This window comes from Macaca nemestrina, chromosome 2 (assembly GCF_043159975.1).
Source record: "Macaca nemestrina isolate mMacNem1 chromosome 2, mMacNem.hap1, whole genome shotgun sequence".
NCBI lineage: Eukaryota > Metazoa > Chordata > Mammalia > Primates > Cercopithecidae > Macaca > Macaca nemestrina.
Window position 1 is genome coordinate 110,307,438 of NC_092126.1, and position 23,913 is coordinate 110,331,350.

General features: G+C 50.6%; 1 protein-coding gene across 1 annotated transcript in view; it reads right to left on the reverse strand.

Moving 5' to 3' along the window:
• Nucleotides 1-23,913, reverse strand: part of LOC105480376 (coiled-coil domain containing 12) — a 60,664-nt gene that overhangs the window by 21,125 nt on the left and 15,626 nt on the right. The window contains exon 2 of the mRNA XM_011739107.2: nt 4,844-4,911. Coding sequence (XP_011737409.1) covers nt 4,844-4,911 — 68 coding nt within the window. The remainder of the gene's footprint in view (nt 1-4,843; nt 4,912-23,913) is intronic.

Sequence of the window (23,913 nt, forward strand, 5' to 3'; positions counted from 1 at the left end):
ATGGCTGGTGAGGGGCAAAGTCCTGGGGTGGCTCCCTCCAATCCTGTTGGATTTTCATTTACTTAGCCACAAACTCTGGCCCTACAGGGTATCTGGTTAGACAAATGAATCTGCAAAATGAGGCCACTCAGCTTATTTCCAAGGACTATCTAATGCAGCAAATAAGCGAGGCTGTACAAAGTGGTTCCTAATCACAAACTTCTAGGTCACGTTTGCTTATTTCTACTCCCATCCATTGCCTCACATTTCCCCCAACTGTTGCCTTATTTGCAAAGCTGGCACACGCTTTATGTAAAAGTTACTTCTGCCTTTTCCAGGTGTGTCCAGAGTCCTTTCACTCTCGGGGTGCCTTCCTTCTGTCCAGAGCCCCAGCACTAGCTGAGCAAACAGGTATGGCATTTGCTCTGTTCATCAGGTGAAGCAAGTTTTATTTCATTATTTTCCACCTTTGGTTGAAGATTCTGAGGCTCACTGAGGCAATGTGACTTGCCCAGGGTTAGAGAATTAATAACTGGCAGGGCTTGGCCTCAAACCTGGGAACCGCTTCCAAAGCTAGACCTTGCTTCATCTGTCTAGGTCCTTTCATCTCAGGGACTGCTGCTGAACCAAGAATCTAAAGCACGATGAACTAGCTACATCAATACATGGAACTGACCACCAGGCAAGGGACACTGAGTGACCTGGAGGGTAACTGAGGCAGATGGACCCTGCTCTCTGTCAGCTAATGGGACACAGGGAGCCGAGACACTCACAGGCAGTAGGCCCTGGGGTCATCCAGTCATTAGAGTTCAGAGCTGAGTGGCAGTGTGGGATGGAATGACTCAGGGAGAAATCCTGGTCAGGATGTAAGAGGAGAAACTAGGGAAGAAGGAGAAGAGGAGGGTGCCACCTCCATTTCCCTGTAGGGCCTGGGTCAGGCAGCATCAGAGACAACTCAGCCTTTCCCATCCAGGTTGGGCCCTGGGTCTTAGATGCAGATCTGTTTAACTCCCTTGGTGTCACTCCTGAGATGGTGAGCGGGTCAGACTGGAAGGGGCCCCCAGGGACACTGACACTGTGTAAAGGAGAGTTGGCGTGATGTCTGTTCATGCCTCCCCAACAACAGGCTATACCAGCCACCCTTCCACACTGCAGATTCATGCCTCTGGACCTTTGCCACCCAAACCTTACCATCTGGATTCCAGACTTAAAAGGCACGTTCTCCATAAGGCCTTGTCCCACTGAAGGCAGGACAGTGTTAGCTGAAAGCACCTCAGAGTGGGCACCACACTCCTCTCAGCACACTCCAGAATGGCTGGTGTCAGCAGGGCTTCCCACCTGGCACCTGGGCTCAACCCAGAGTGACCCTGACTGAAGTAGGCTGTTCTCGCCTCCCAGCAGGCGAGGAAGGATGCTCACTGGTGAATGGCCTCAGGGGTCATCCCTGCAATGGAATGGAAGGTCACTTCTTTCTCCCCAGTGGCAAAGGAGGCTGCAGCAGGGGCTATGGCCTAGGAGGTTCTCTGGAATCAGCTCCCAATCCATAAGCTTCCTACGTGAGAGCCCCTTTCCAGACTTGGGGTACAAATAAAAAGCAAGATCCTCCTCCCTGGGATGGACACGGCCTCTGCTACATCCTGTTCTTCCTGGAAAGTCCATCATCCTCAAGCCCTGGACCCTGCAGTTTAAAGTTAAGTCCATATGGGGTCTGGCTCTCTGTTAGGGCAACCAATGTTCTAGTCTGCCTTCCTAAATAACCCAAGCAAGCCCTCTGCTCTGGGGATCTGTTAAAGTCAGAAGAGTCTGTTTTTCTCTGGGGTCTACAAATACAGGCACAACTCCTTGCTAAGGCTAGGCTTCCTGGCAACCAAAGGAGTGACCAAGCGGCAGGCCCTGCCAGGTACAGGATGCTAGAAGTCCACCAGCCCAAAGTCTCTAGAAGGACAGCCCTGAAAGCCAAGCTCCCAACGACTGGGAGGCAAACCCGTTCCACCACACTCCACTGCCTCAAAAGAGGCCAGATGAGAGCAAATCAGAAGAATGTGATGAGCTGAAGCAGAACCCAATTCAATGTCCAGCATGGTTGGTCCCTAGGCTGCAGTGAGAAAACAAAACAGGGCCTTGCACCTGCCCAGCTCAGTGGGCTCAGGACGGGGCCTCAGAGCAGGTCCTGTGCTCCACTACAAATGACCTGTAAGACCTAACATGGAGCAGGTCCTCACGTGGCAGGGCCCCTTTTATCTAGAACTCACTGACAGGAGCCTGGAACTACACATGCCCTTTGGTTTTTTCCCACTGTTTTCATTATGGTATATCTCAGGCACACAAAAAAGTTCGCACAATAACCTAACACATGTACTCACCTCCTGCAGAGTCAATAAAAGCAACATTTTGCCATATTCAAGACAGGTTTGTTCCCCTTTTTTTTCTTTTGTTACAACAAAACCACACATCATTGGCCTGGCCCAGTGGCTCACACCTGTAATTCCAACACTTCGGGAGGCTGAAGTGGGTGTTGCCTGAGCTCAGGAGTTCGAGACCAGCCTGTGCAACCTGGTGAAACCATGTTGTTTTTGTACCAAAAAATTAGCTAGCAATGGAGGTGCACACCTGTTGTCCCAGCTTCTTGGGAGGCTGAGGTGGGAAGATCGCTTGAGCCTGGGAGCCACTTGGAGGTTGCAGTGAGCTGAGATCACACCACTGCACTCTAGCCTGGGTGACAGAGTAAGACCCCCATCTCAAAAACAAGAAAAAAAAAAAAATCACACATCACAGAGCCTTTCCCTAATCCTGTTTCCTCCTTGCTTCCCCAGGCGTCAATCGGAGGCATCACTCCTCATGCATGTGTTTACACTTCTGCTTTTGCTTTCTTGGGAGCACCTGACACCTTATCGCACACCTGCTTCTTTGCTAACAGCCTGTCTCCCTCCAGAAAATGTCAGTTCCGTGAGGGTAGGGGCTGTACTCTGTCCACTGTTGCCTTCCAGGGGCCCACAATGGTGCCCTGCACAGAGCAGACAACCAATAAAGTCAGTACTTGTCAACTGAGAAACACACATATATCATTTTGTGTTCCTAAATTTGATATAAATGTTCCTGGCCTGTATGCCTCAATTCTGAAACCTGCTTTTTCCTTCACTCGACACCACGTTTGAGATTCACAACCACATGGTTCAGCACTCAAGCCTCTTACTGTACGACACACGCACCCACATGCTAAACCAGTGACCCTTCTTTCTCATCGAGGAGCGGGAGGGGTGGGAATAAGGGAAAAAACCACCAGCAAATCAGAGCCCAGAAACTGGAACTCAGGCTCCAGCCAGAGTTCCAGTTTTTGAGAACCTAAGAACAAACCAGAAGACCAAAGGGCCTCTAATACGTAGTTACCACAGAATGGGGAAATCTATGCCAGCACCCACCCATAAAGCCACATATGTTGGGGTCACCTGACAAACGAGCAACTAACTGGCCTTTGTCTTCCCATCTCAAGAGGTGGGGGCTAAGGCCCAACAAAATGCCCCAGGCCCAGTGGCAGCAGACCCACTCAGCGTTTAGCATCACCAGCCTCTCAGCATGGAGCTGGTAGCATGTCTGAACCCGAGTAGGGGGCATGGACTCTGAAGGGCTCTCAGGATGGTGCGATAACACTTTGTAAATGGTGTCTGTGATTGCTCCTGATTACAAAGGCGGAGATGAGGCCCGCATGTGGGGAGGTTCTACTCATACTGGTGAAGGTGAAAAAAGGCTGTGGCATCAGGAAAGCCTGCTCTGGTGTGACCGCCCAGCTTTCTCTGAAGGGCATTCCCTCCCCTCCTGCTGCCCCTATGCAAAGCAGAGCCTAAGCACATCAAGAGATACACCCCTGTGCCTGAAGGAAGCTGCTCAGAGCAAAGGAAATCAAGGCAACATGTCCAGAAAGACACATAGTTTGACCCCAGGAAGAGCGCGCCAGCTCAGGGCTAGGCATGGGAAGGAGGACATGAGACCTCTGGAACTGCTGACACAGGAGTGGTAGTCAGACACTCTGTTCACAAAGATCAGAGGCACAGCTCTGCCTCGCCCCACCCCACACACTGGTTCCAGCAACAGTTTCCAGGCTCCAGATTTTTGGGAGGCAAAGTAGCATCTGAGGCTCTGTGGAGGTGGCAGCCCTCAAGACTGCGGGGGAAGACCTTGTGCCTGCAATCACGAGGGAAGGGTACCCAAGACCCTCATATGTGCTGTGTTTAGGCAACTTAAGTGGACCCAACCAGATGACAGTATTCGACAAAATAAGATAAATACTACAGAGAGAAATGAAGCCAAAGGGGCACAGAAAAATGAGACAGGCGCCCTTTGAGCCGAACGCTATGTGAAGACCCAGACATCAAAGGTATAGGAGAGATGAGAAGGACCTCCAGGACGGACAAAATACTGGTCAGGAAATGCTGAGTGGCTAGGGGTGGCAAGGGCCGACCACAAAGGGCTCTGGCTGGAGGGAAACAGAGGAGGTTGGACGAGGCCAGATGACCCAGGCAGAGCTTCACATGTCAGGTACAGAAGGGGCACTTACTCAGCAGGCAATGGAGAACCATGCCACGAAAGGTGTATGAGAAGGGTAAAACGGCATAATGTAAGGGCTAGAAAGAAAATGCTGGGGGTTGAATAACAGCCAAATGGAAAATGAGGGAAAGGAGGCAGAGAAGGCCTCAACAAGGGCCTTCTGAGATGTTGAGATTTTAAGGTCTGAACAAGACAGCCATGGCAGAAAGAAGAGGGGAGGGAACAGGGTAGACACTGAACAGAGATGGGAGGACCCAGAGACTGGGAGACCGATGAGTGCTGGAGGAGACAGCAGAGCCTGGAGCTGCAACACGGGCATTACCTGTGCTTCTCGCCTTCTTCCTCCTCTTCTCTGAGATGCTTGGTCCTTGGCTCCCCATCTTCCTTGTCCTGCAGAGAAAGGGAAAAAACCACCAGCTCAGTTGAAAGCTCCTACTTCCAGTCCACACGGCCCAGGGAGCTAAAGAACAGGACATCTCAGAAGGGGGACACCTGGCAGGGCCCAGCTTGGTGTCGCAGACTCCAAGCAGGGTACATGCCTGCTGCATCTCATAGGCGCAACTGGAGCCTCACTGCCTGTGCAGAATTTAAAAATCCGTAACTCTTGGCCAGATGCGGTAGCTCAGGCCTGTACTCCCAGCACTTTGGGAGGCTGAGGTGGGCAGATCTCGAGGTCAGGAGATCGCAACCATCCTGGCAAACACACGGTGAAACCCCATCTCTACCAAAAATACAAAAAAAAATTAGCCGGGCATGGTAGCCGGGCGTGGTAGCTGGTAACCTGTAGTACCAGCTACTCAGGAGGCTGAGGCAGGAGAATGGCGTGAACCTGGGAGGTGGAGCTTGCAATGAGCCGAGATTGAGCCACTGCACTCCAGCCTGGGTGACAGAGTGAGATTCATCTCAAAAACAACAACAACAAAAAATCTGTAACTACAGCCCAGTCCCAGGTACCTGGTAGCCCTTAGAGAACACTCGCAGAAAGAGCTGGATGGCTTTAGATGGTGAGAAATGCAGCCACTTGGTGCCATGGAGGGGCCATGCTGGCAGGCCACCAGTCACCTTCATGGGTCTAGATAGAAACACCTGCTAAGCTAGGGAAGACTGGGGGAAGAAGTCACCAGCAACCAGGGCAGGATGAGAGCTTGGGCCTCCTGAGACACCTTTCAGGCCAGAGTCCTCTCCGGAAATACCTATTTGGTTCGCTTTAGAAGTAACATGAACAAGGACCAGGCTTATAACAAGACTCACTGCCTAGGCCTGTGCTACATTCAGGGAGACAGAGGCAAGGGGAATTAGTTTGAAGTTTCCATGAAAATTTTCTTAATCTGGTTCTTCTGACTTCCCACCAACTGCACCTCTTTTTTAAGTCTAGAGAGTCATGTTCATCTTAACTTTGACATGTTATGCTTGTTCTCAGGTGCACTGGGGGTTACAACAGAAAGAAACTGCCATACTGCTTCCACCTGCAGCAGAAAGTGTCTTCCTGGACTTTCTCCCTTATTATGTGATTACCACCGTTAGGTCAGCCTGCCTGTGGACAAACTGACACAGGGCGTGTGTGCGCATGTGCAAATTCGTGTGACCACATCTCGGGCCCAGGGCATGGACTGAGAGGTCCCAAGACAGAGCTGTCGTGGGTCTCCCTGCATGCCAGGTTGGCACTCCAGAAGGTGACAATGCGTACTTCACTATGGCAGTGTCCTGCCTGCCACTCTCGCAGAGCAGTGTTCTGAGAGAGATCTGTGAGCTCCTTCAGTAGGGAGCCTGCTCTGATGGACACAGAATGAGCTGGAGCCTGCATATAAATTGTAAGTAAAACAGTTGCTTGAACTACCTTTCCTAGAACGTTTATTTATGCCATTGACAACTGCCTTCCTAAGAATGGCATCTGCTTTATGTGAAGACTGCAGGCATCGACCAGACCCTGCCACTTCTTGGCCACACAACCTCCGGGGAGCAGACTACCAAAACTAGGTTGGAGGCCTGGCCCAGAGAAAGGCTTCTGTCATGTGAACAGATCAAGATGCCCCCTACCCCAACTCAGGGCAGCTCATCTCATGGCAATGAGGCAGCGGGAACAAAATAACTGACCAAGTGACAGCAGCTACATGAGAGAGGTCAACGTGGAACATGGTTCTTGCGGGAGGGGTGAGGGGTTTCCTACTAAGAGATGGGCTGGGCAGAATTGGGTGATACAGGATGGGGGACAGGAGTGGGAAGGGCATTCCCGGTGGGAAGTAGAACTTGAACAAAGGCAGGGTGTGGTCTAAGAGCATGCAGGTGACTGGGGTTGGGGAAGGGGGTGACGATGATTGCCAGGTAAGACAGTCAAGTCGGCCGGGCGCGGTGGCTCAAGCCTGTAATCCCAGCACTTTGGGAGGCCGAGACGGGCGGATCACAAGGTCAGGAGATCGAGACCATCCTGGCTAACACGGCGAAACCCCGTCTCTACTAAAAACACAAAAAATTAGCCGGGCGAGGTGGCGGCGCCTGTGGTCCCAGCTACTCGGGAGGCTGAGGCAGGAGAATGGCGGGAACCCGGGAGGCGGAGCTTGCAGTGAGCTGAGATCTGGCCACTGCACTCCAGCCTGGGCGACAGAGCGAGACTCCGTCTCAAAAAAAAAAAAAAAAAGACAGTCAAGTCAGGCAAGGGCCAAACACAGAGGGCTCTGGCCAGTGTTCTTAAGCAATGGAGAAACCGAGGAGAGACTGGGGAGAGTCTACCGACCCCTGCTGGGCAAGGCAGGCTCTGGGGTGGACAGGCAGATGCTTGGTGATGGCCAAAGAGGGAAGGGAGAACAGAGTACAAATGCTTCACTGAGAAACAAATCAGGATCTTCCAAATGGCTCCCAGGGCTGCAGGGACCCGGACGGGGCTTCCACAGGAGCCCTGCTGGCGCATGCAGCCCTCCCTGACTAAAGACGAGCCGATGAAGCAAGCCAGAGCCTGCATATTCTAGCAAAAAATTCCTTCCCGACTCCCAACCAGCGGACACCCTGAAGGCTACTCCCAGAAGTGCCTATCGCAGGGGAAGTAGTGGCAGACACCTGCCCTGGGTAAGGGCAGAGAAGGAAAAGCAGAAAGGGCTCTTCTTTCCCCACAGTGGGCTGGTGGGGCAAGACCCCCAGTCACAAAGGAAGACTCCTTTCCAAACGGGTTCTGTTAACCTGAACCACCTGGCAGAAGTAGGCGGGGACTACAGGAAAGTGTCCAGCCTTTGGGAGGAGTGCTTTGCAAATACAATGCCCTTTCTCAGCTCTCAAGCAAGGTCAAACAGCTGCCACCACCCTCCTGGAGCCCCAGAGACATTCAAGTGCCTCAGCAAAGGCCAAGTTATTCATTAATAAATGAGAAAACACCCAACTATCTAAATGACTTTTTAAAAATGCCTAGCAATCTGGCGGGTGGGGTGCAGCACTAGCTCTGCAGACGGCATGAGGTTAAAAATGACCCCAGCTTGGGATGCTGTGCTAAGAGCAGGGGCTCAAAAAAGATAAAGATCCACATCTGTGGCAGAAGCAGGTGAACAAATGAACAGGCCACATAAGTGGGAGAGACAAGGTGTACCTCAGCCTTCCTGACAAAGAGTGATTCATAAACAGGATAATGGGCACTCATGGGAATGAAAATCGCTTTTGGTGACACTGGCCTGAATCACAAGATATGGCCCCTTGCTGCCTAGGACAGTGGAGGGAACAGCAGACCACTTGAAGCTCACCCCTACCTGAGAGACTCAAAGAGCCTCAGACCTGGAGGGCTCGCAGGATCACCCATTCTAGATCCTCAATTTAACCCAAAAACCTGGGAAATGGCGGTCAGGGAAAAGGAAAAGATTTGTCCAAAGTCACAGAACCCATCAGCGGTAGCTGCAAGTCTGCCTCCAGGTCGTCCTGATGCCGGGCCCTCGTTCTTGCCAAGGAGACGAGAGAGAGGCTATCAAGAGTGGAAGAGTGGTGCCGAGTTTCTAAAGAGCTCTGATTCTACTCGCCTCTCCTGCGCTCCCCACAGTTCAGACCTGGCCCCAGTGCTCAGATACGGCCACAGCCAGCCCAAGTCCAAGCCTAGGCCCTGCTGGACACTCAGTAGGAAAGCAGGCAGGGCCCAAGGTGCACAGCCTCCCCAGGAATCTAGAGACACTTCGTTCACCCTGGGACCTTTAAATCAGACTCAATGCCTCACCACCCCCACCCCCCACCTCACACCCTTCCCAAATCTTGCCATCTTCTCCCTCCTTCCCAATCCCTAGTCTCCTCAACCACCTCCTTAGCTCCCCACCACAACCAAGCCCCCAGCCATTCCCCTCCACCTTTGCCTGCCAGCCAGCCTTCCCCTCTACTCTGGAGAATACAGCTGCCTCCTGCATTTTTTCCCTCTTTCTCCAACCCATCTCCCCTAAGTCGCTCTCCATCTTATCAATCCACATTCCTGGCCTCCTCTTCAAAGATACTGGTCAGACCACACTGCACCTCTGCTCAAAGCTCCCACTGGGTCTCCATACCCCCAGGACAATAGCCATTCATCTCAACCTCACATCTGCTCTGTCCAGAACACTCTTACACCCCACATTTTGTCTCAAATCATGAAATACCTACTCTGATAACCCCCAAGAAAACAGTATCTGGCCAGTCCTAGAGGCCAGGTCAAAGGCCACCTCCTCAAAGCAGCCTTCTAAGATTCCCAGGCAAAGGAATCCTCTGGGCCTACCCAGTGCATATCAGGGTCTGACCGTAGGCCCAGGGCACAGGCCTGTGGCTATTCCTATTCACAGTTGGCTTTACTACCCCTTCCCTTCAAGAACCTCTCAGCACGGGGCATCTCCTAGAGCACCTCAAGGCCTAGCCCAGAGCCTGGGCTAAACAACCTTCAGAAACTCTACCAATTGAACTGCTACCCTCTTCACCAACTCCAGAAGAGTAAACCTCAGGAACGCTGCTGGCTGGAGGGCAGGAGAGTCATGACCTGGGCTGGGGCCCTCTCCATAGCCTACTTGCCTATTAATGGACGTACTCCCACATTTCTCACCCCTGCCCACATCTCCACGCCTAGACCTTGCACCCATGCCCTCACCTCGTCCCAGAGCCTTTAAGAGGAAGAAGCCTTTGAGGAAGGACTTCAGGGGGTCTCAAATACAGCCCTGCTCAGGACAGAGTCTGACTGACCTGTTTCCTAATGTTTGAAATCCTTTTTATCAGGGACAAAACTGTTACAAATAAAATTAGAGCTGTGCAGGGTTGGTATCATTTCTTTCTTAAATGTTCAACAAGACTTCAGTGAAGCAATCTTGGCCTGAAGTTTTCTTTGGGAAAAGATTTTAGTTATAGGACTGTACAGATTTTCTATTTCTTCTCCAGTCAGTGTTATTAATTCATGTCTTTCAAGATGTCTGTTTCACCTAAGTTACTGAATTTACTGGCACAAAGTGACTTATATTGTTCTCTTAATAGCCTTTCAATGTCTGTAAGATCTGTAGTGATGTTCACTGATATTGCTAATTTGTGTCATTTTTCTTTATCAGACCAGCTGAAGGTTTATCAATTTTGGCACATGCCTCTATCTCATCTCCTCAGACTTGGTATTTCAACAATGGGTTTGCTCTTCAGTCTCCTCTCTCTGGAAGGATCCCTCACTGGATGAGTACACCTGCCTCTGGATGGCACATGAAGCGTGGGGGCAGCATCAATCCACACTGCTGTCTGAATGTAGTACCACTGCTAGAAGCAGGTCAATCAACAACCAGGCCTACAGGAGGAGGGAGGAAGACGAGAGGCTGCTCTATGCCCTCCTGTTGTCCCTTCCCACCCACAGTAAGATGAAGATCTCTCTTTCCTTGCTCCCCCCAGTCTCCTTTGTGGGCTAGGTCTACCTTGGGTACAAAGATAAAGAAAATAAGAACCCTGTCCTCAAGAATCTCAAGTCTACTCAAAGGAGCAGACTTAGAAAATGTAACTGTGCCATAAGTAGCGAGGAAAGCTTTACTAAATATCTCGTACACTTAGGGAATTAGCGAGGGATAGGCGTTGTTGGGGAAGGAAGTAATCCTTAAACTCAATTCTAAATGCCCGCTGGGGGATTACGAAGCAGCTAAAGAAGACAGAGCATTCCTGGGAGTGGTAACTCCCTACAAAGACATGAGAGCGAAGCAACAGCACTGTCACAGCTTGCAGAGCAGACCCACATAGCTGGCCCAGCCTCACCTGATGGTGTCAGGGGCAGGGCTCACAAGGCATTCCTCCAGCGCCGTGGGCATGAGGGCTGACACCCTGAACGGGCACTGTGGTAGCCTACAAAATGTGTCATGGGAGGAAAGGGGAAGACCAGAAGTCAGGTGAGATCCTCCACTCCCAGCCTGGACCTGCCCCAGCTTGCTGCTGTTTGTGTGTCTGTTTGGGAGGGGGGTTAAGGTTAATATGAGGGCTGGGAACTGTCACTGGGGGCAAGTGTGCCGAAGCAGGAGGACTTGAGCTCAGGGGATAAGGAATAAGCCTCTCCCTCTTCCTAAGACTTCCCAGGGACTCAAACTTTTAGGAGCTGCTGCCTAGAGCTCTCCCTTCCAGAAGGAAATAAGGGAAGCAGGAAAGGATTAAGAGAGAGACATTCAACTTCTCATCTAGGGTCTTCCCACCCTTCTTTAGCTTCCTGAAGAAGCTAGAGACTCAACTCATGGGTACAGAAACACTTTCCAACCCCCAGGTGACATGCCTCATTAGCTCTGAGTACGCCTGCTATGATGTCCATGGGAAACTGCCCTCTGTTCAACAGTTAAGAGAATAAGGCCTCAAAATCCCAGCCCCCTAAGAAGAGGCCAAACTGGCCCCACTTTGAGCCTTTGCAGTTCTGATTTGGGTCTGGGATGGGGAAAAAAATCAAAAGAGATGGGCACATAGTGCCTGAAGATGACAGGAAGAGACAGACAATGCTGGGGCAAACTTGGCAGGCTCCCCAGTGTCACCTTGTGCCCATCCTCAGGGCCAGTGCAGCCCCATGCTGGGGTGGAGGGACTTCCTGTTGGGTGTGGCCGCGGTGGGAGCTGTGTTCCAAGGGCATTTAGCAGGTAGGGCAGTCACCCGGAATCTGACTCACCCTGAAGAGGGAGTGATAAGAAGTCGGCTGAACACCACCATGCCTGGGACCAGAAACTGCACAGATCTCTACTGCCCAGAGACTGGGAGGGAGCAAGGGGGATAGCCTCTGCTTCTCCTGGGCAGGCTGAGATCTCGTCAGGCTGCAGAGCTCCTCACTCTGGGTCCCCTGCACTCAATGTGCTGCTAGGATGACTTGATCCAAGCATCCACTCTATCTGCAGACCAGACCAAGAGTTCCTAAAGGGCAGACGTTTGTTGTTACCAGTTTGTACCCACAGGCCTGACACCAATTACAGCAGGCACAGCACAGTGGTGCACAGGAGCGGGGAAATCCCGGCTCCATTTCTTCTTGGCTGTGTGACCGTGGGCAAGTTATACGACCTGTCTGGCCTCAGTTTCCTCATCTACAAAAATGAGGATAATCATACCGACATCATATCACTATTACAAGAAGGAAATGATGGAGAAAAGCCTGCAGCTTAGGGAGACGAAGCAGTCGAGCCTGAAGAGCAGGGAGAATCAGGCCAGGGCAGGAAGAAAAGGGCTACAGAAAAGCCAGTGGGGCACAGGCCCAGAACGGTGTGCCTCTGCAGAGGTCATGGTAAGCTTCCACGCCCATCATCCTTATCAGATGTTCTCAGCAATCCTGTGAGCAGACAGGGCAGTGTTGTAATACCTGCTTCACCAAGACATTAGAAGATGATGTCAGATGATCTGTGCAGTGAAGACAGATCTGATTCCCCATTCAGTGCTTCACCAAGAGTCAGCGGGAGCAGGTGGGGACTACCATCCAAGAGGCTGGGATTAGCTAAGAGTCACTGCTCTCCTGTGGGTTCATGTGTTCCCTAAAGGCTTCTGAGCAGAGCAAGAACAAAGCGCTGAGCAGGAGGCTGGGAGAACAGCAAGGAGGCTAGAGATAAGGATTGGAGATAAGGACGGGAACTAGGTCAGTAGCCGTGGACTAGAACAAGGAGGTGCTTCAACACTGTGGGGAGACAGGGAGGAGCAGAAACAACTGAGGTTCTGCTGCTGACTCACTGGGGGAAGGAAGGCGCCTTTGACAAAAAGGTGGTGGTGCTTAGGGGACAAAGAGAAAGGGTGCGGCAGCCTTCAGGCATTCTAACGGTGAGGCTTGATACCCAGGGCCTGAGGAAGGCTGGCGCCAAGGGATAGCACCTGTCAATGTGCCCTCAGCGGTGGAAAGGAGGGCCTGCTCCACTCAGAGGACAGGCACGCCGGGCCCCACCATCCATATGGCACCTCAACGCCCAGGCCACGGCATGCAGAGCCAGTACAGCTCCTCACCAGGCCCGTCGCGCAGCCCTGCCCAGATATCCTCTGTGTGTGTGTATTAGGAGTGTGGGGAGCCAGCCCAAGTCAACTCTGATCCTATTCTTGCTGCACGTGCTCAAGGGGGGCACTAGAGAGCTCCTCCAGCAGACTTGATTAGTTGACAAATACTGACTGGCTCCCCCGTGCCAGATACTCCACGCTGGGTACTGAGGAGAAAGAGTAACGAGTAGGCACCTAGTGCCCACAGAGCAGGGCAGGGATTCTTATCCTCGGTGAACAGATTCCAGAGGTCAATGACCAGAGAGAAACACAGGCGGGTGTGAGAAGGTGAATCTTAGTGGATGAGAAATCTGGAGCGCTTCAGATTCTCAAAGGGATGGCGACCCACACGAGAAAAGAGAAGGTGTCAAAAGCCAGGGAAGGCAGTGGGTTTTTTGTTTTTTGGTGGCATAAGAAGTGTCTGTGGAGGCTTTCCAAAGGAAGTGTCACCTTAAAGGATGAGTGGGAGTGGGGACAGAGGGACGGAGGGGGAGAGCAGAGGGAACAACCAGAACCATTAGTGTGCAAAGGGTCCCTCCCACTGCCCTGAGACTTCACCCACGCTGGCCCCAGCAGGAAATAATCTCTTGGAAGGTCACACAGAGGGCAAGGCGAAGAACAGTCCCTTCCCCTTCCTTCATATGCAGCCAGACTGGACAAGTTCCTCTGGGAAGTCTGGCCTGGCTCCGACCTCCCTCCAGGGTCCTTCCTGTAGGAGGCGCTGTGGTATGCAGGAAGCCCAGCCTGCAGCCCTGGACTGGGCAAGCGGTGGGAACATCAGGACACACTGCTTACCAGTGGTGGGACCTCCCTGAGGCTCTGTCTCCTCCCCTGTCAAAGTGGGGCTGGTGCTACTTTAGCAGGGGCATGTGAGGATTACACAAGACAACTTGGGTCCACCATGTGGTACAGGGCCCCACACGACCCTGCACCATGAAAAACTGCCTGCTGGCTGGGCGCGGTGGCTCACGCCTGTAATCCCAGCACTTTGGGAGGCCAAGGCAGGTGGATCACAAGGTCAGGAGTTTGAGACCAGCCTGGCCAATACGGTGAAAACCTGTCTCTACTAAAATTAAAAAATTAGCCGGGCATGGTGGCGGGCACCTGTAGTCCCAGCTACTCGGGAGACTGAGCAGGAGAATCACTTGAACCCGGAGGTGGAGGTTGTAGTGAGCTGAGATTGCACCACTGCACTCCACCCTGGGCGACACAGTGAGACTCCATCTCAAAAAAAAAGAAAAGAAAAGAAAAACTGCCTGCTGACATCTTGCAGTGTTCCAAGTCCTGCTGTCCATCAGTGATGGGCCTAATTCGAACCCTGGTTCTTGCTGCATCCCTCTTAGGGAACCAGATGTTCCCTCTGTTCTCACTCACCCCTTGCCCTGACACGAAAACCAAGAAAGCACTTAACAAGAACTCAGGACCCAGGACCCAGGGCCCAGATCCACACTGGGAAACAGAAGGCCTATTACTATTAGACCAACCAGAAGAGAAACTGACCTACATTTGCATTTCTTTGAGACAGGGTCTTGCTCTGTTGTCCAGCTGTCCAGGCTGGAATGCAGTGGTACAATCATAGCTTCCCGCAGCCTGAAATTCCTGGGCTCAAGTAACAGTTCTACCTCAGCCTCCTGCATAGGAGTAGCTAGGAATACAGGGGCGTGCCACCATGCACTGCTCTTTTTTTTTTTTTTTTTTTTTGGCGGGGGCGGTAGAGACAGGGTCTAACTATATTGCCAAGGTTGGTTTTGAGCTCCTGGGCTCAAGTAATCCTCCTGCCTTGGCCTCCCAAAGTGCTGGATTATAGGCATGACCCACATGCCCAGCCCATTTTTTAAATGTAACAACATTCATGTGAATGGAGCACATTATCCTTTTCTGAAAGCGCTACTTTTTTTGGCCAAGTCTCTGTAGATACTAAACTTTTAATTTTTAAAAGTGAAGCTCAAATGGAAATAACCTGTGTCCATAAATGGATGAATGAGTAAAGAAAATTCAGTATATACACACAATGAAATACTATTCAGGCTTTAAAAAAAAAAAAGAGGAAATCCCGTCATTTGCAACAACATGGATGAATCTGGGGAACATTATGCTAAGTGAAATAAGCCAGGCTCAGAAAGACAAATACTGCATGATCTCACTTATATGTAGAATCTAAAACACTAGAACTGGCCAGCCACAGTGGCTCACACCTGTAATCCCAGCACTTTGGAAGGCTGAGGCGGGTGGACTGCTTGTGCCCGGGAGTTCCAGACCAGCCTGGGCAACATGGCAAAATTCCGTCTCTACAAAAACTATAAAAAATTAGCTGGGTGTGATGGCACACACCTGTAGTCTCAGCTACCCAGGAAGCTGAGGTGGGAGGACCAACCAGCCCAGGAGGTCAAGGCTGCAGTGAGCTGTAATTGAACCGCTGCACTCCAGCCTTGGAAACAGAGTGAGACCCCTATCTCAAAAAAATTAAAAATTAAAATAAGAAAATAAAAAGTACTGCCGGGCGCGGTGGCTCAAGTCTGTAATCCCAGCACTTTGGGAGGCCGAGACGGGCGGATCACGAGGTCAGGAGATTGAGACCATCCTGGCTAACACGGTGAAACCCCGTCTCTACTAAAAATACAAAAAATTAGCTAGGTGTGGTGGTGGGTGCCTGTGGTCCCAGCTACTTGGGAAGCAGAGGAAGGAGAATGACGTGAACCTGGGAGGCGGAGCTTGCAGTAAGCCAAGATCGCGCCACTGCACTCCAGCCTGGGCGACAGAGCCAGACTCTGTCTCAAAAAAAAAAAAAAAAAAAAAGTATTTTTAACAAGGATCAAATTAAGAATGACTATCTGCTATCTGATTCCCTTAGGGGTATCAAGAGGCCCCCAGCTACAAGAACAAGCACCACCCATCTGTGAAGTATCCCCACAGAATCCTTAATTCGGACCCCACCACAAAACTCGGTGTGGGCCAAAGGTCACGACCACTTTTAGCAGAAAGGTGTTCTTCCCATGCCTTCTAATGATAACCATCCCAGATATATGATTTTACCTTTATTTCCCTGCATGAGATTTTGTTTGACATCTGTCTTCCTTCCTAGGCTAGAAGCTCTCAGAGGCCTGTCCATCACTGCTCGCAGCACCTGGCACTAACAGCAGCTGGACCAATACTAAAGGAACCACCCAGGGAGGCAGGAGGCACATGCTAACTTCCCATGTTACAGGAACTTCTGTTGTCTGAGCCTTCCAACAGCACCCACATATTAGGTTATCACTGGCCTTGTTGCACAGATGCAAGAACTGAGGCTGGTCCAGGTCTGTGCATGTCATACCTAATACTCTTTCCATTGGGCAGAGCTCAAGTTTTGGGAAATAAAACAGAAGCCCAGCTCCCTGCTGCCACATCCTCAGTTCTTTCTACCACATATGCTGCTTGTTTATCCCTTGGTTGTCTGTTCTATCCTCCTTTCCAACAACTATCTGCACCTCTGCTTCTCTCCTGCAAAATGAGGACAAAAATCCCAACCCTGCTCACTTCTTGCAAGTGTGGTTTTAACTAGATTCCATAAAATTGGAAGATTTTCCATTAGAAGGTGAGCTCTGGGCAGTGCCAAACCCAAATGTCGCTCTTCTCTGTTCTGTATGTCTTACAACAACACTGTCATTTCTTTGGTAATAACAGTGTGCCAGGCAACTGATTATTCCATTAATTAAACAGTAGTATTGATATTATTGAAAATAATCAATAGTTAATCACTATAAAAATCTAATAAGGTCAGTACTCCTTTCTCCTTCCACAGATGAGAAAAATGGAAGCCCAGGGCAATTAAGTAATCCATCCAGAGTCACACAGCTAGAGGCTGCCAGGACCCAGAACAGCAGGACAGGCTTCAGGCATAGGCTAATTCCCTCTAGAACCCCTGCCCTTTGTTCTTGTCCCACTCCTGTCCTAACCTTTCACATGCAAATGGTTTCAAGGGTGTCTAGGGCTCCTCCACATCACATGACAGAGTTGACAGTTCTTCCTGGTGTCATTTCAGAGAGATACAGTCAAACCCATCGAGAGCCCCAGATACGGTCATTTCTTGGCCAAGAACTCCAGTCCCAAAAGGCATCACGAGGAAAAAAAAGAGCAATGCATGTAGAGGTGTTTAGAGCTGTGTTTCTCACAAGAGGGAGAAGTGGAACTATGCAGTGAGCCCAACACCTGTAGGGCAGCATTCATGTGATGGGCCGGGGAGGCATTAAAATAGCGAGGGTAGCACTATGCAACAGACACGCACAGGAACGCCAGGGGGAAGAGTCCTATACTACGTACTCATGATCGCAACCATGGCAATACCATACATACAAATGGCCAAAGACTTCCTGGACCTGCACTCAACTGTGGGTAGTATTTTTTCCATCTTCCTTAATTCTGCTGTCAAAATGACTTAATAATAAAAGTAACCAGAGGAACCTAGCTGGCTGTGGCTCACTATCTTGACTCATACCCTAAACAGATTCTCTTGACCCTCACCTGGCTAAATGGGAAAGCAGGAAACCATGGCTGGCACTCAGGCCTGACACAGCCTTGTCAATGCGTAATGACTTTTCTCAAGCTTGGAAAAAAAAAAAGTCCAGCTTTGCTGGTGCAGAAGAGGGCAGATTGAGCCCGCACACACCAGCGTCCCTCTGCAGCCTGGGACTCTAACCACAGTAACAAATGCAGCAGCCAACTGCAGACTAAGCCCCCTTAAGTCAGGACAAACATCTCCATTATGTCTGGGGAGCGGAGGGGACTAAAATGTCAGTTAAGAAACTAACTGATGGTGAGCAATGAAGTCACCTCCCCATTCTCTCACCCTACCCCACCATTTCCCTTCTCTTGAAGGGGAAAAAAGTCTCCTCCACCACAAAGCAGAATTTACAACCACTAGGACTTCCTCACCATTCTAAGCTCACAAGGGGAGCAGCAGTGAGCAAATCACAAAGGCAAATGATAAGGTCAATGCAGATTGGAAGACCTCTCCCCCGGTGGGAGACAGCTTTGCGTGGCACCCAGAAACCCCTTCCCCATTGCCTCATAGTAGACAGCCAGAGGAGTCAGGCACAGGGGGTCCACCTGGTCAGTTCCAGGGACTGGAACAACCACCCAGACAGACTCTCTGGTCCTGAGGACATGTGGCTGCTACCTGACCATCTCCAGATCCGTCATGCCTGCAGAACAAAAGGTGACCTTTCTCCACAAACTCTGGCTGGTAGATAGGATCCTTGGGCTGCGCTCAGGAGAGAAGAAGAGCAAGCCCAACAACTATGTGTGCACTTTCGCTGGATCCAACAGACAGCAAGCAAAGGCCTGAAAACCTCAGTGGGTGGCCCCTGTAAATGATACCCTTTCACCTCCCACACACACCTTAGTCCCATGGGCCTGTTCACGTCAATTCTGGGTCCCCTAAAACAGTTTCCCTGATAGCTGCCAAAGGCCTTCACTCAAACCTGGCACCAGATGCACCAACCTCAATAGCATCTATGTGACCTCTCACGTGGGTAGATTTGTTCTTAAAATGGGGTGGGTCAAGGGAATACGAGCTACCATTTATTAAAAGAATACGTATTTCCACTGGGTGCGGTGACTCACGCCTGTAATCCCAGCACTTTGGGAGGCTGAGGAGGGCGGATCACAAGGTTAGGAGATAAAGACCAGCCTAGCCAACATGGTGAATCCCTGTCTCTACTAAAAATACAAAAATTAGCTGGGTGTGGTGGCAGGCACCTGCAGTCCCAGCTACTTGGGAGGCTGAGGCAGGACAATTGCTTGAAACCGGAAGGCGGAGGTTGCAGTGAGCCGAGATTGCGCCACTGCACTCCAGCCTGGGCAAAAGAGGGAAACTCCATCTCAAAAAAAAAAAAAAAAAAGGTTATTTCCCAACCAACCGATAGCCAACACCACAGCTGGGACATCAGGGTTCCTGGTATCCATGTCACACCACTGGCTTATTTAAAGCCTGTGACCAACTAAAATGCCCAGTTCTTTGCCAATGTTGGCGGCTGTCAAAGCACCCCTAGTCCATGCCTAAACTACAGATCGAAGAAACCTAACTGACTTCACAATCACCCAGTGTCTTCTTGCTGTTATCATCGCCACAGCCTGCACATTTTTTAAATAAACTCCTGGACTTGTCCTCACGGGCAAGTCTGTTTTCCCCTGAGGAAAATCTCAGCCCATCCAACTCCCAAATCCATGTGCCTACCTAGTTGCCTCTTCATTTGAATGTTTACAGAGTCTCTGAGTCTTGTCATGGGGCAGACAAAAAGGTGACTAAAGCGAGATGGCTGCCCTCAGGGAGATCAAGGGCAGGGAAGGGGGAAGCAGATAGGGAACAGATAACCACCCTACAGTGCATGCAAAGCCTGAGTGCCGCTGGGAATGAGAGAAGGTGGGACCTGAGAACACCTGGAGGGCCAGGTGGACAGGCTGTCCAGGGAGAGAAGAGGGAAGATGCAGATTGAGCGGGCAGAGAGGGGAATGTTAGGGTCACTAGAAGGAGCAGGTGTGTCCAGGCAGAGAGTGGTGATATCCAAGGGGACTGGGGAAGTGAGATGGGCCTGCCTCATGGGCTAGACTTTATCTCACAAGCACTGAGAAGCTGGACGACAGGTAGAGAGGTGGCAACAATATGATTAGAGTATTATTTATAAAGAGCATTTAGCAAAGGCCAGAAAGCAAAGGGGCCCCCCAAAAAACAAGCTGGATGTGAGTTAGGAGAGCCACCTTCTCACCCCAAGGACAGCAGAAGAGCAGCTGCCTCTGAGTCTGCCAGGAGGGACAGTCCCTTCCAACCGCACGCTGCCATGTGGTGCTTGCTCATCTACTCACACTTCACTCTTGTGCACACCAGGGCCTCTGGCCCTCACAACCACCCCAGAATCAGGTATTATCACTGCATACAAATGACCAGGTTCAGAACGACTAAGAAACTTAACCAATGGTTCACAGCTAATAAAAGATAGGCCCACAATTAAACAGGGGGCTTTCTGATTGCATCAGGCTTTCAAAATTCTCTCAAATAAACAGCCCCGAGGCTTAGGTGTGCTTTCTGCCTAACAGCCAGAGAAATGTGATCTCATCTATTCTTATACCAAATGAGAAAAATAAGAAAACCACCAAACTGGTAGGGCTGCAGAGGCCTCAGATATGAGCTGATAGAGGATAAACTAGCAGCAGCCCAGGAAACGGTTATAAATACACCTACCAAATCAGAATCTTCCATGGTAAGACCTGGGAATCTGAATGTTCAAAGAGCCCACCCACTCCTGGGTCGTATCTCTAATACATGGCCCAATTGAGGAACCTCTGAGTGAGACCACATGCTGCCTCCTCTTCAAGAGGCTGACCTAGAAGAGAAAGCGGCCTGCATGAGGCCACACTCAGCTGCCTGAGGGCTACCGTGGTCACCAAGGTGGGCTCTGGACATAGGGCAGGCAGGATGGGAAGAAACGCAGAGAAATCATTCATAAGGGGCTAGGCTCAGTGTCTCACGCCTGTAATCCCAACACTTTGGGAGGTTGAGGCAGGAAGATTCCTTGAGCCCAGGAGTTCAAGACTAGCCTGGGAAACATGGTGAAACCCTGTCTCTACCACAAAAAAAGACAAAGCCGGGAGTGGCAGTGCACACCTGTAGTCCCAGCTACTTGGGGGGCTGAGGTAGGGGAATCATCTGAGCCCAGGAGGTCAAGGCTGCAGTGAGCCAAGATTGCACCACTGTACTCCAACCTGGGTGACAGAATGAGTCCCTGTCACCACCGCACCCACCCCCCCCAAAATAAAAATCATTCATACAACGTAAATATCCAGAGGGCCACAGGAGATCCAGGTGAAGTGTGCAGCAAGAGAAAGGCAGAAGCCAGGGCCAGACCTCGGGTCTGGACCTCAGGTAGACTGGTGTATCCAATGCACCATGTTCCCAGTTACTGTATGGGCTGCCCAGAGCCCGAGCTCCTCCCTTCACTTATGAAAGCTCCACCTTGAGTCTTGGGGGAGGGAGAGCCTGCCCCTCACTACAGAAGCCAAAAGTGCCCCACTCACTTTCCCAGCCTGCCTTGCAGCAGGAAGTTAACTCTGGCCCTGTTGATCCAAAATGCCCATAAGAGACTCCAAATGAGTTGTGACCTGCAGAGAGGTAGGGGTGGGGTGGCACAGACTTCTCTCTAGGGGAGCTGCAATAAGATTTGATTCAAGATTGATTCCAGGGCACGGGGCAACAGGGCTAAATGTAGTATCCTGTACTCAAAGGCAGTAGTAGTTTCCTCATCGAGCCATTTTCCGTTTCTCTTGTGAAATGTTGGGCTTCTTTCAGGCTATGTACCTCTAAGGCTGGCTTGCTTTCTTTTTTTTTTTTTTTTTTTGAGAAGGAGTCTCGTTCTATCGCCCAGGCTGGAGTGCAGTGGCGTGATCCTGGCTCACTGCAAGCTCCGCCTCCCGGGTTCACGCCATTCTCCTGCCTCCGGAGTAGCTGGGACTACAGGTCTTTCTTTTTAATTTTTTTTTTTCTTTTACTCCTGGTAAGCTGTGAGTAGCTCGATTTTTAAAATAACAAGCATTTTGTTTTCTTCTAAAACCAGCCAGAATGAATTTCTGTTGTTTGCAAATAAGTGCCTTGGCTACAAATGGCCATTTATAGCAGTAACCTAAAAACGAAGTGTGTGGCAGGCCAGGTCCCACTAACGCAGGCCTCCATTACGTTTTAGTACTGACTGAGTAGCTAGGTTAAATATTAAAAGCTCGCCGGGGCGGTGGTTCACGCCTGTAATCCCCGCACTTTGGGAGGCCCAGGCGGGTGGATCACCTGAAGTCAGGAGTTTGAGACCAGCCTGGCCAACATGGTGAAACCCTGTCTCTACTAAAAATACAAAAAATTAGCCGAGCGTGGTGGTGGGCACCTGTAATCCCAGCTTCTCAGGAGGCTGAGGCAGGAGAATCACTTGAACACGGGAGGCGGAGGTTGCAGTGAGCTGAGATGATGCCACTGCACTCCAGCCTGGCCAACAGAGCGAGACTCCATCTCAAAAAAAAAAAATATATATATATATATATATACACACACACACACACACATACATATATATATGTAAAGCTGATAGAACCAGTGCCCTTACAAAAAGGCTAGAATGTAACAAAAGCCCACCAAGAGTTTGGCCTAGGCCTTTCCTGGGCCTTGAAGCATGACAAGATAATGAAGGAATTCTTAACAGGACCTGTTATAGGATTAAATAAGTTATATTGGAGGTCTGAAGAAACTCCCCAGGCCTCCACAAACAAGTTTATTGGGAGACTGAAAGGAACTCCCCAAACCTCCATGATTTAGCAGAAGACAAGATAAGGGTAATCACCCCAGCACCTGGACCCATTTATATTAAGAAAACTTACTGAGGGTCCAGAGGAAGGTCTTCAGCACTTTACAGGGCTCAAAGTTGTGTTACATTCCACTGTTCATCCAATCCCCAAGGCGAACCTGAGGTAACGGCAGGGCAAAAGTTGTGATGCCCACTCTGCAAATGGAGGAGCTGGGAGTCGGGATGTTAAGAGTTCTGTGAGCTTGGTCCCAGCATCCTCCCCAACTCTCCTGACCACCGCAAAGGCCAGTCACTGATGTAAGCCAAGGCCCTTACCTGAGCTAGGGGCCATCTCTGCATTTCCTCCAAGCCAACACACAGCTGAGCATGAAACATACCAGACCCCAGCATCAGGCACCCCAGTATGAAATGCAAAATTCCTTACAAGTCAATTTCCAGGCAAGTCAGAGGTTTACACAGCAACAAAATGTGCTGAAGCTCCTAGGAGACTGGAAGCTATTTTAACCTCTGATCAGCTGCTTCTCGGAGTGTCACAATCTGAGAAGTAAAGGGAAGACAGCTGTCCCCTCTGTGGTGTGATCTACAAGGGATAAAAATCCTAACTAAAACCAAATTTAAACAAGTCAGAACTGGCACCTTTTTTTTCTGTGGGGGGAAATACTGCTTCACAAGGTCTTAACCTCACCCACACACACTTCCTTTGGCTGCAAAGCGTTTTTAAAAATCCACATGCTCAGCATATGGAAAGGTTGAGAAAGCAGAACCACATGAGGAGTTGATACCCAGCTCTGAGAACTGTGTACTGTGGTACCCTGGGCCAGTTTAGCTTCTCAGAGCTGCAGTTTCTTCAACTGCTAAATAGCATTAAGTGAGGGTTCGCAAGTGACGTGACAGCCCTACACTGTGGCTGGCACACAGTACATCCTCAGTCAGTAGGCACCGACCACAGTGATGAAGACAGTGGAGCTTGAGACTCTCACCTGCGTCTTCAGGGTGAGACCCTCTCATCCACTGACAAAGGAGTCACATAACAGATCCCCACATTCATGCCTTGTTCCTTCCCTCAGTTCACCCAGAGCGGCCATCAGTTTCACCCAGAGGAAGACCCAGCCCTTGCCCTTGAGCTACCACAGTTGAGAAGAGCAGACCCTACATGTGTGCAGAGAATATGAGTCCAAGTCAGAAAAACCTAGCCAGTGTGGGGGGACAGGGAGGAGGCAAGGAAGAAGGGCCTTCCACAGATCGTCTTCCCCAATTCAGACCACTTCCATGCCTGCCTGCTCTGCTCCTGCCCCTCCTCTGCCTAAAATCCCTCCAACTCTTTCACACCTGGAAACAGCTATCACTCTCCATGCCATCCACTCAATCCCTCAAGTGTTTTCTCAGCACCTCTACCAGCTCAGGCTCTGTCTTGTGAGTTATGCAGCCTGGGACAAAGCCCAAATGGGGACACGACTCATAAGCCAACCAATAAGATAAAGCAGGGTATGTATATCGATGCTGGGCTCAACTCTCTCCTCCATGCCACATGCATGCAGTGCTGTCCCCCATTCCCTGTCCAAGTCCTCCCTCCAAGACACCGACAGTGCTCCCCTGCCCCTCCTCCGTGGATGGCAGTGTAGAGTATTATAACTAGGGGTACACAGGTCAACCTCCC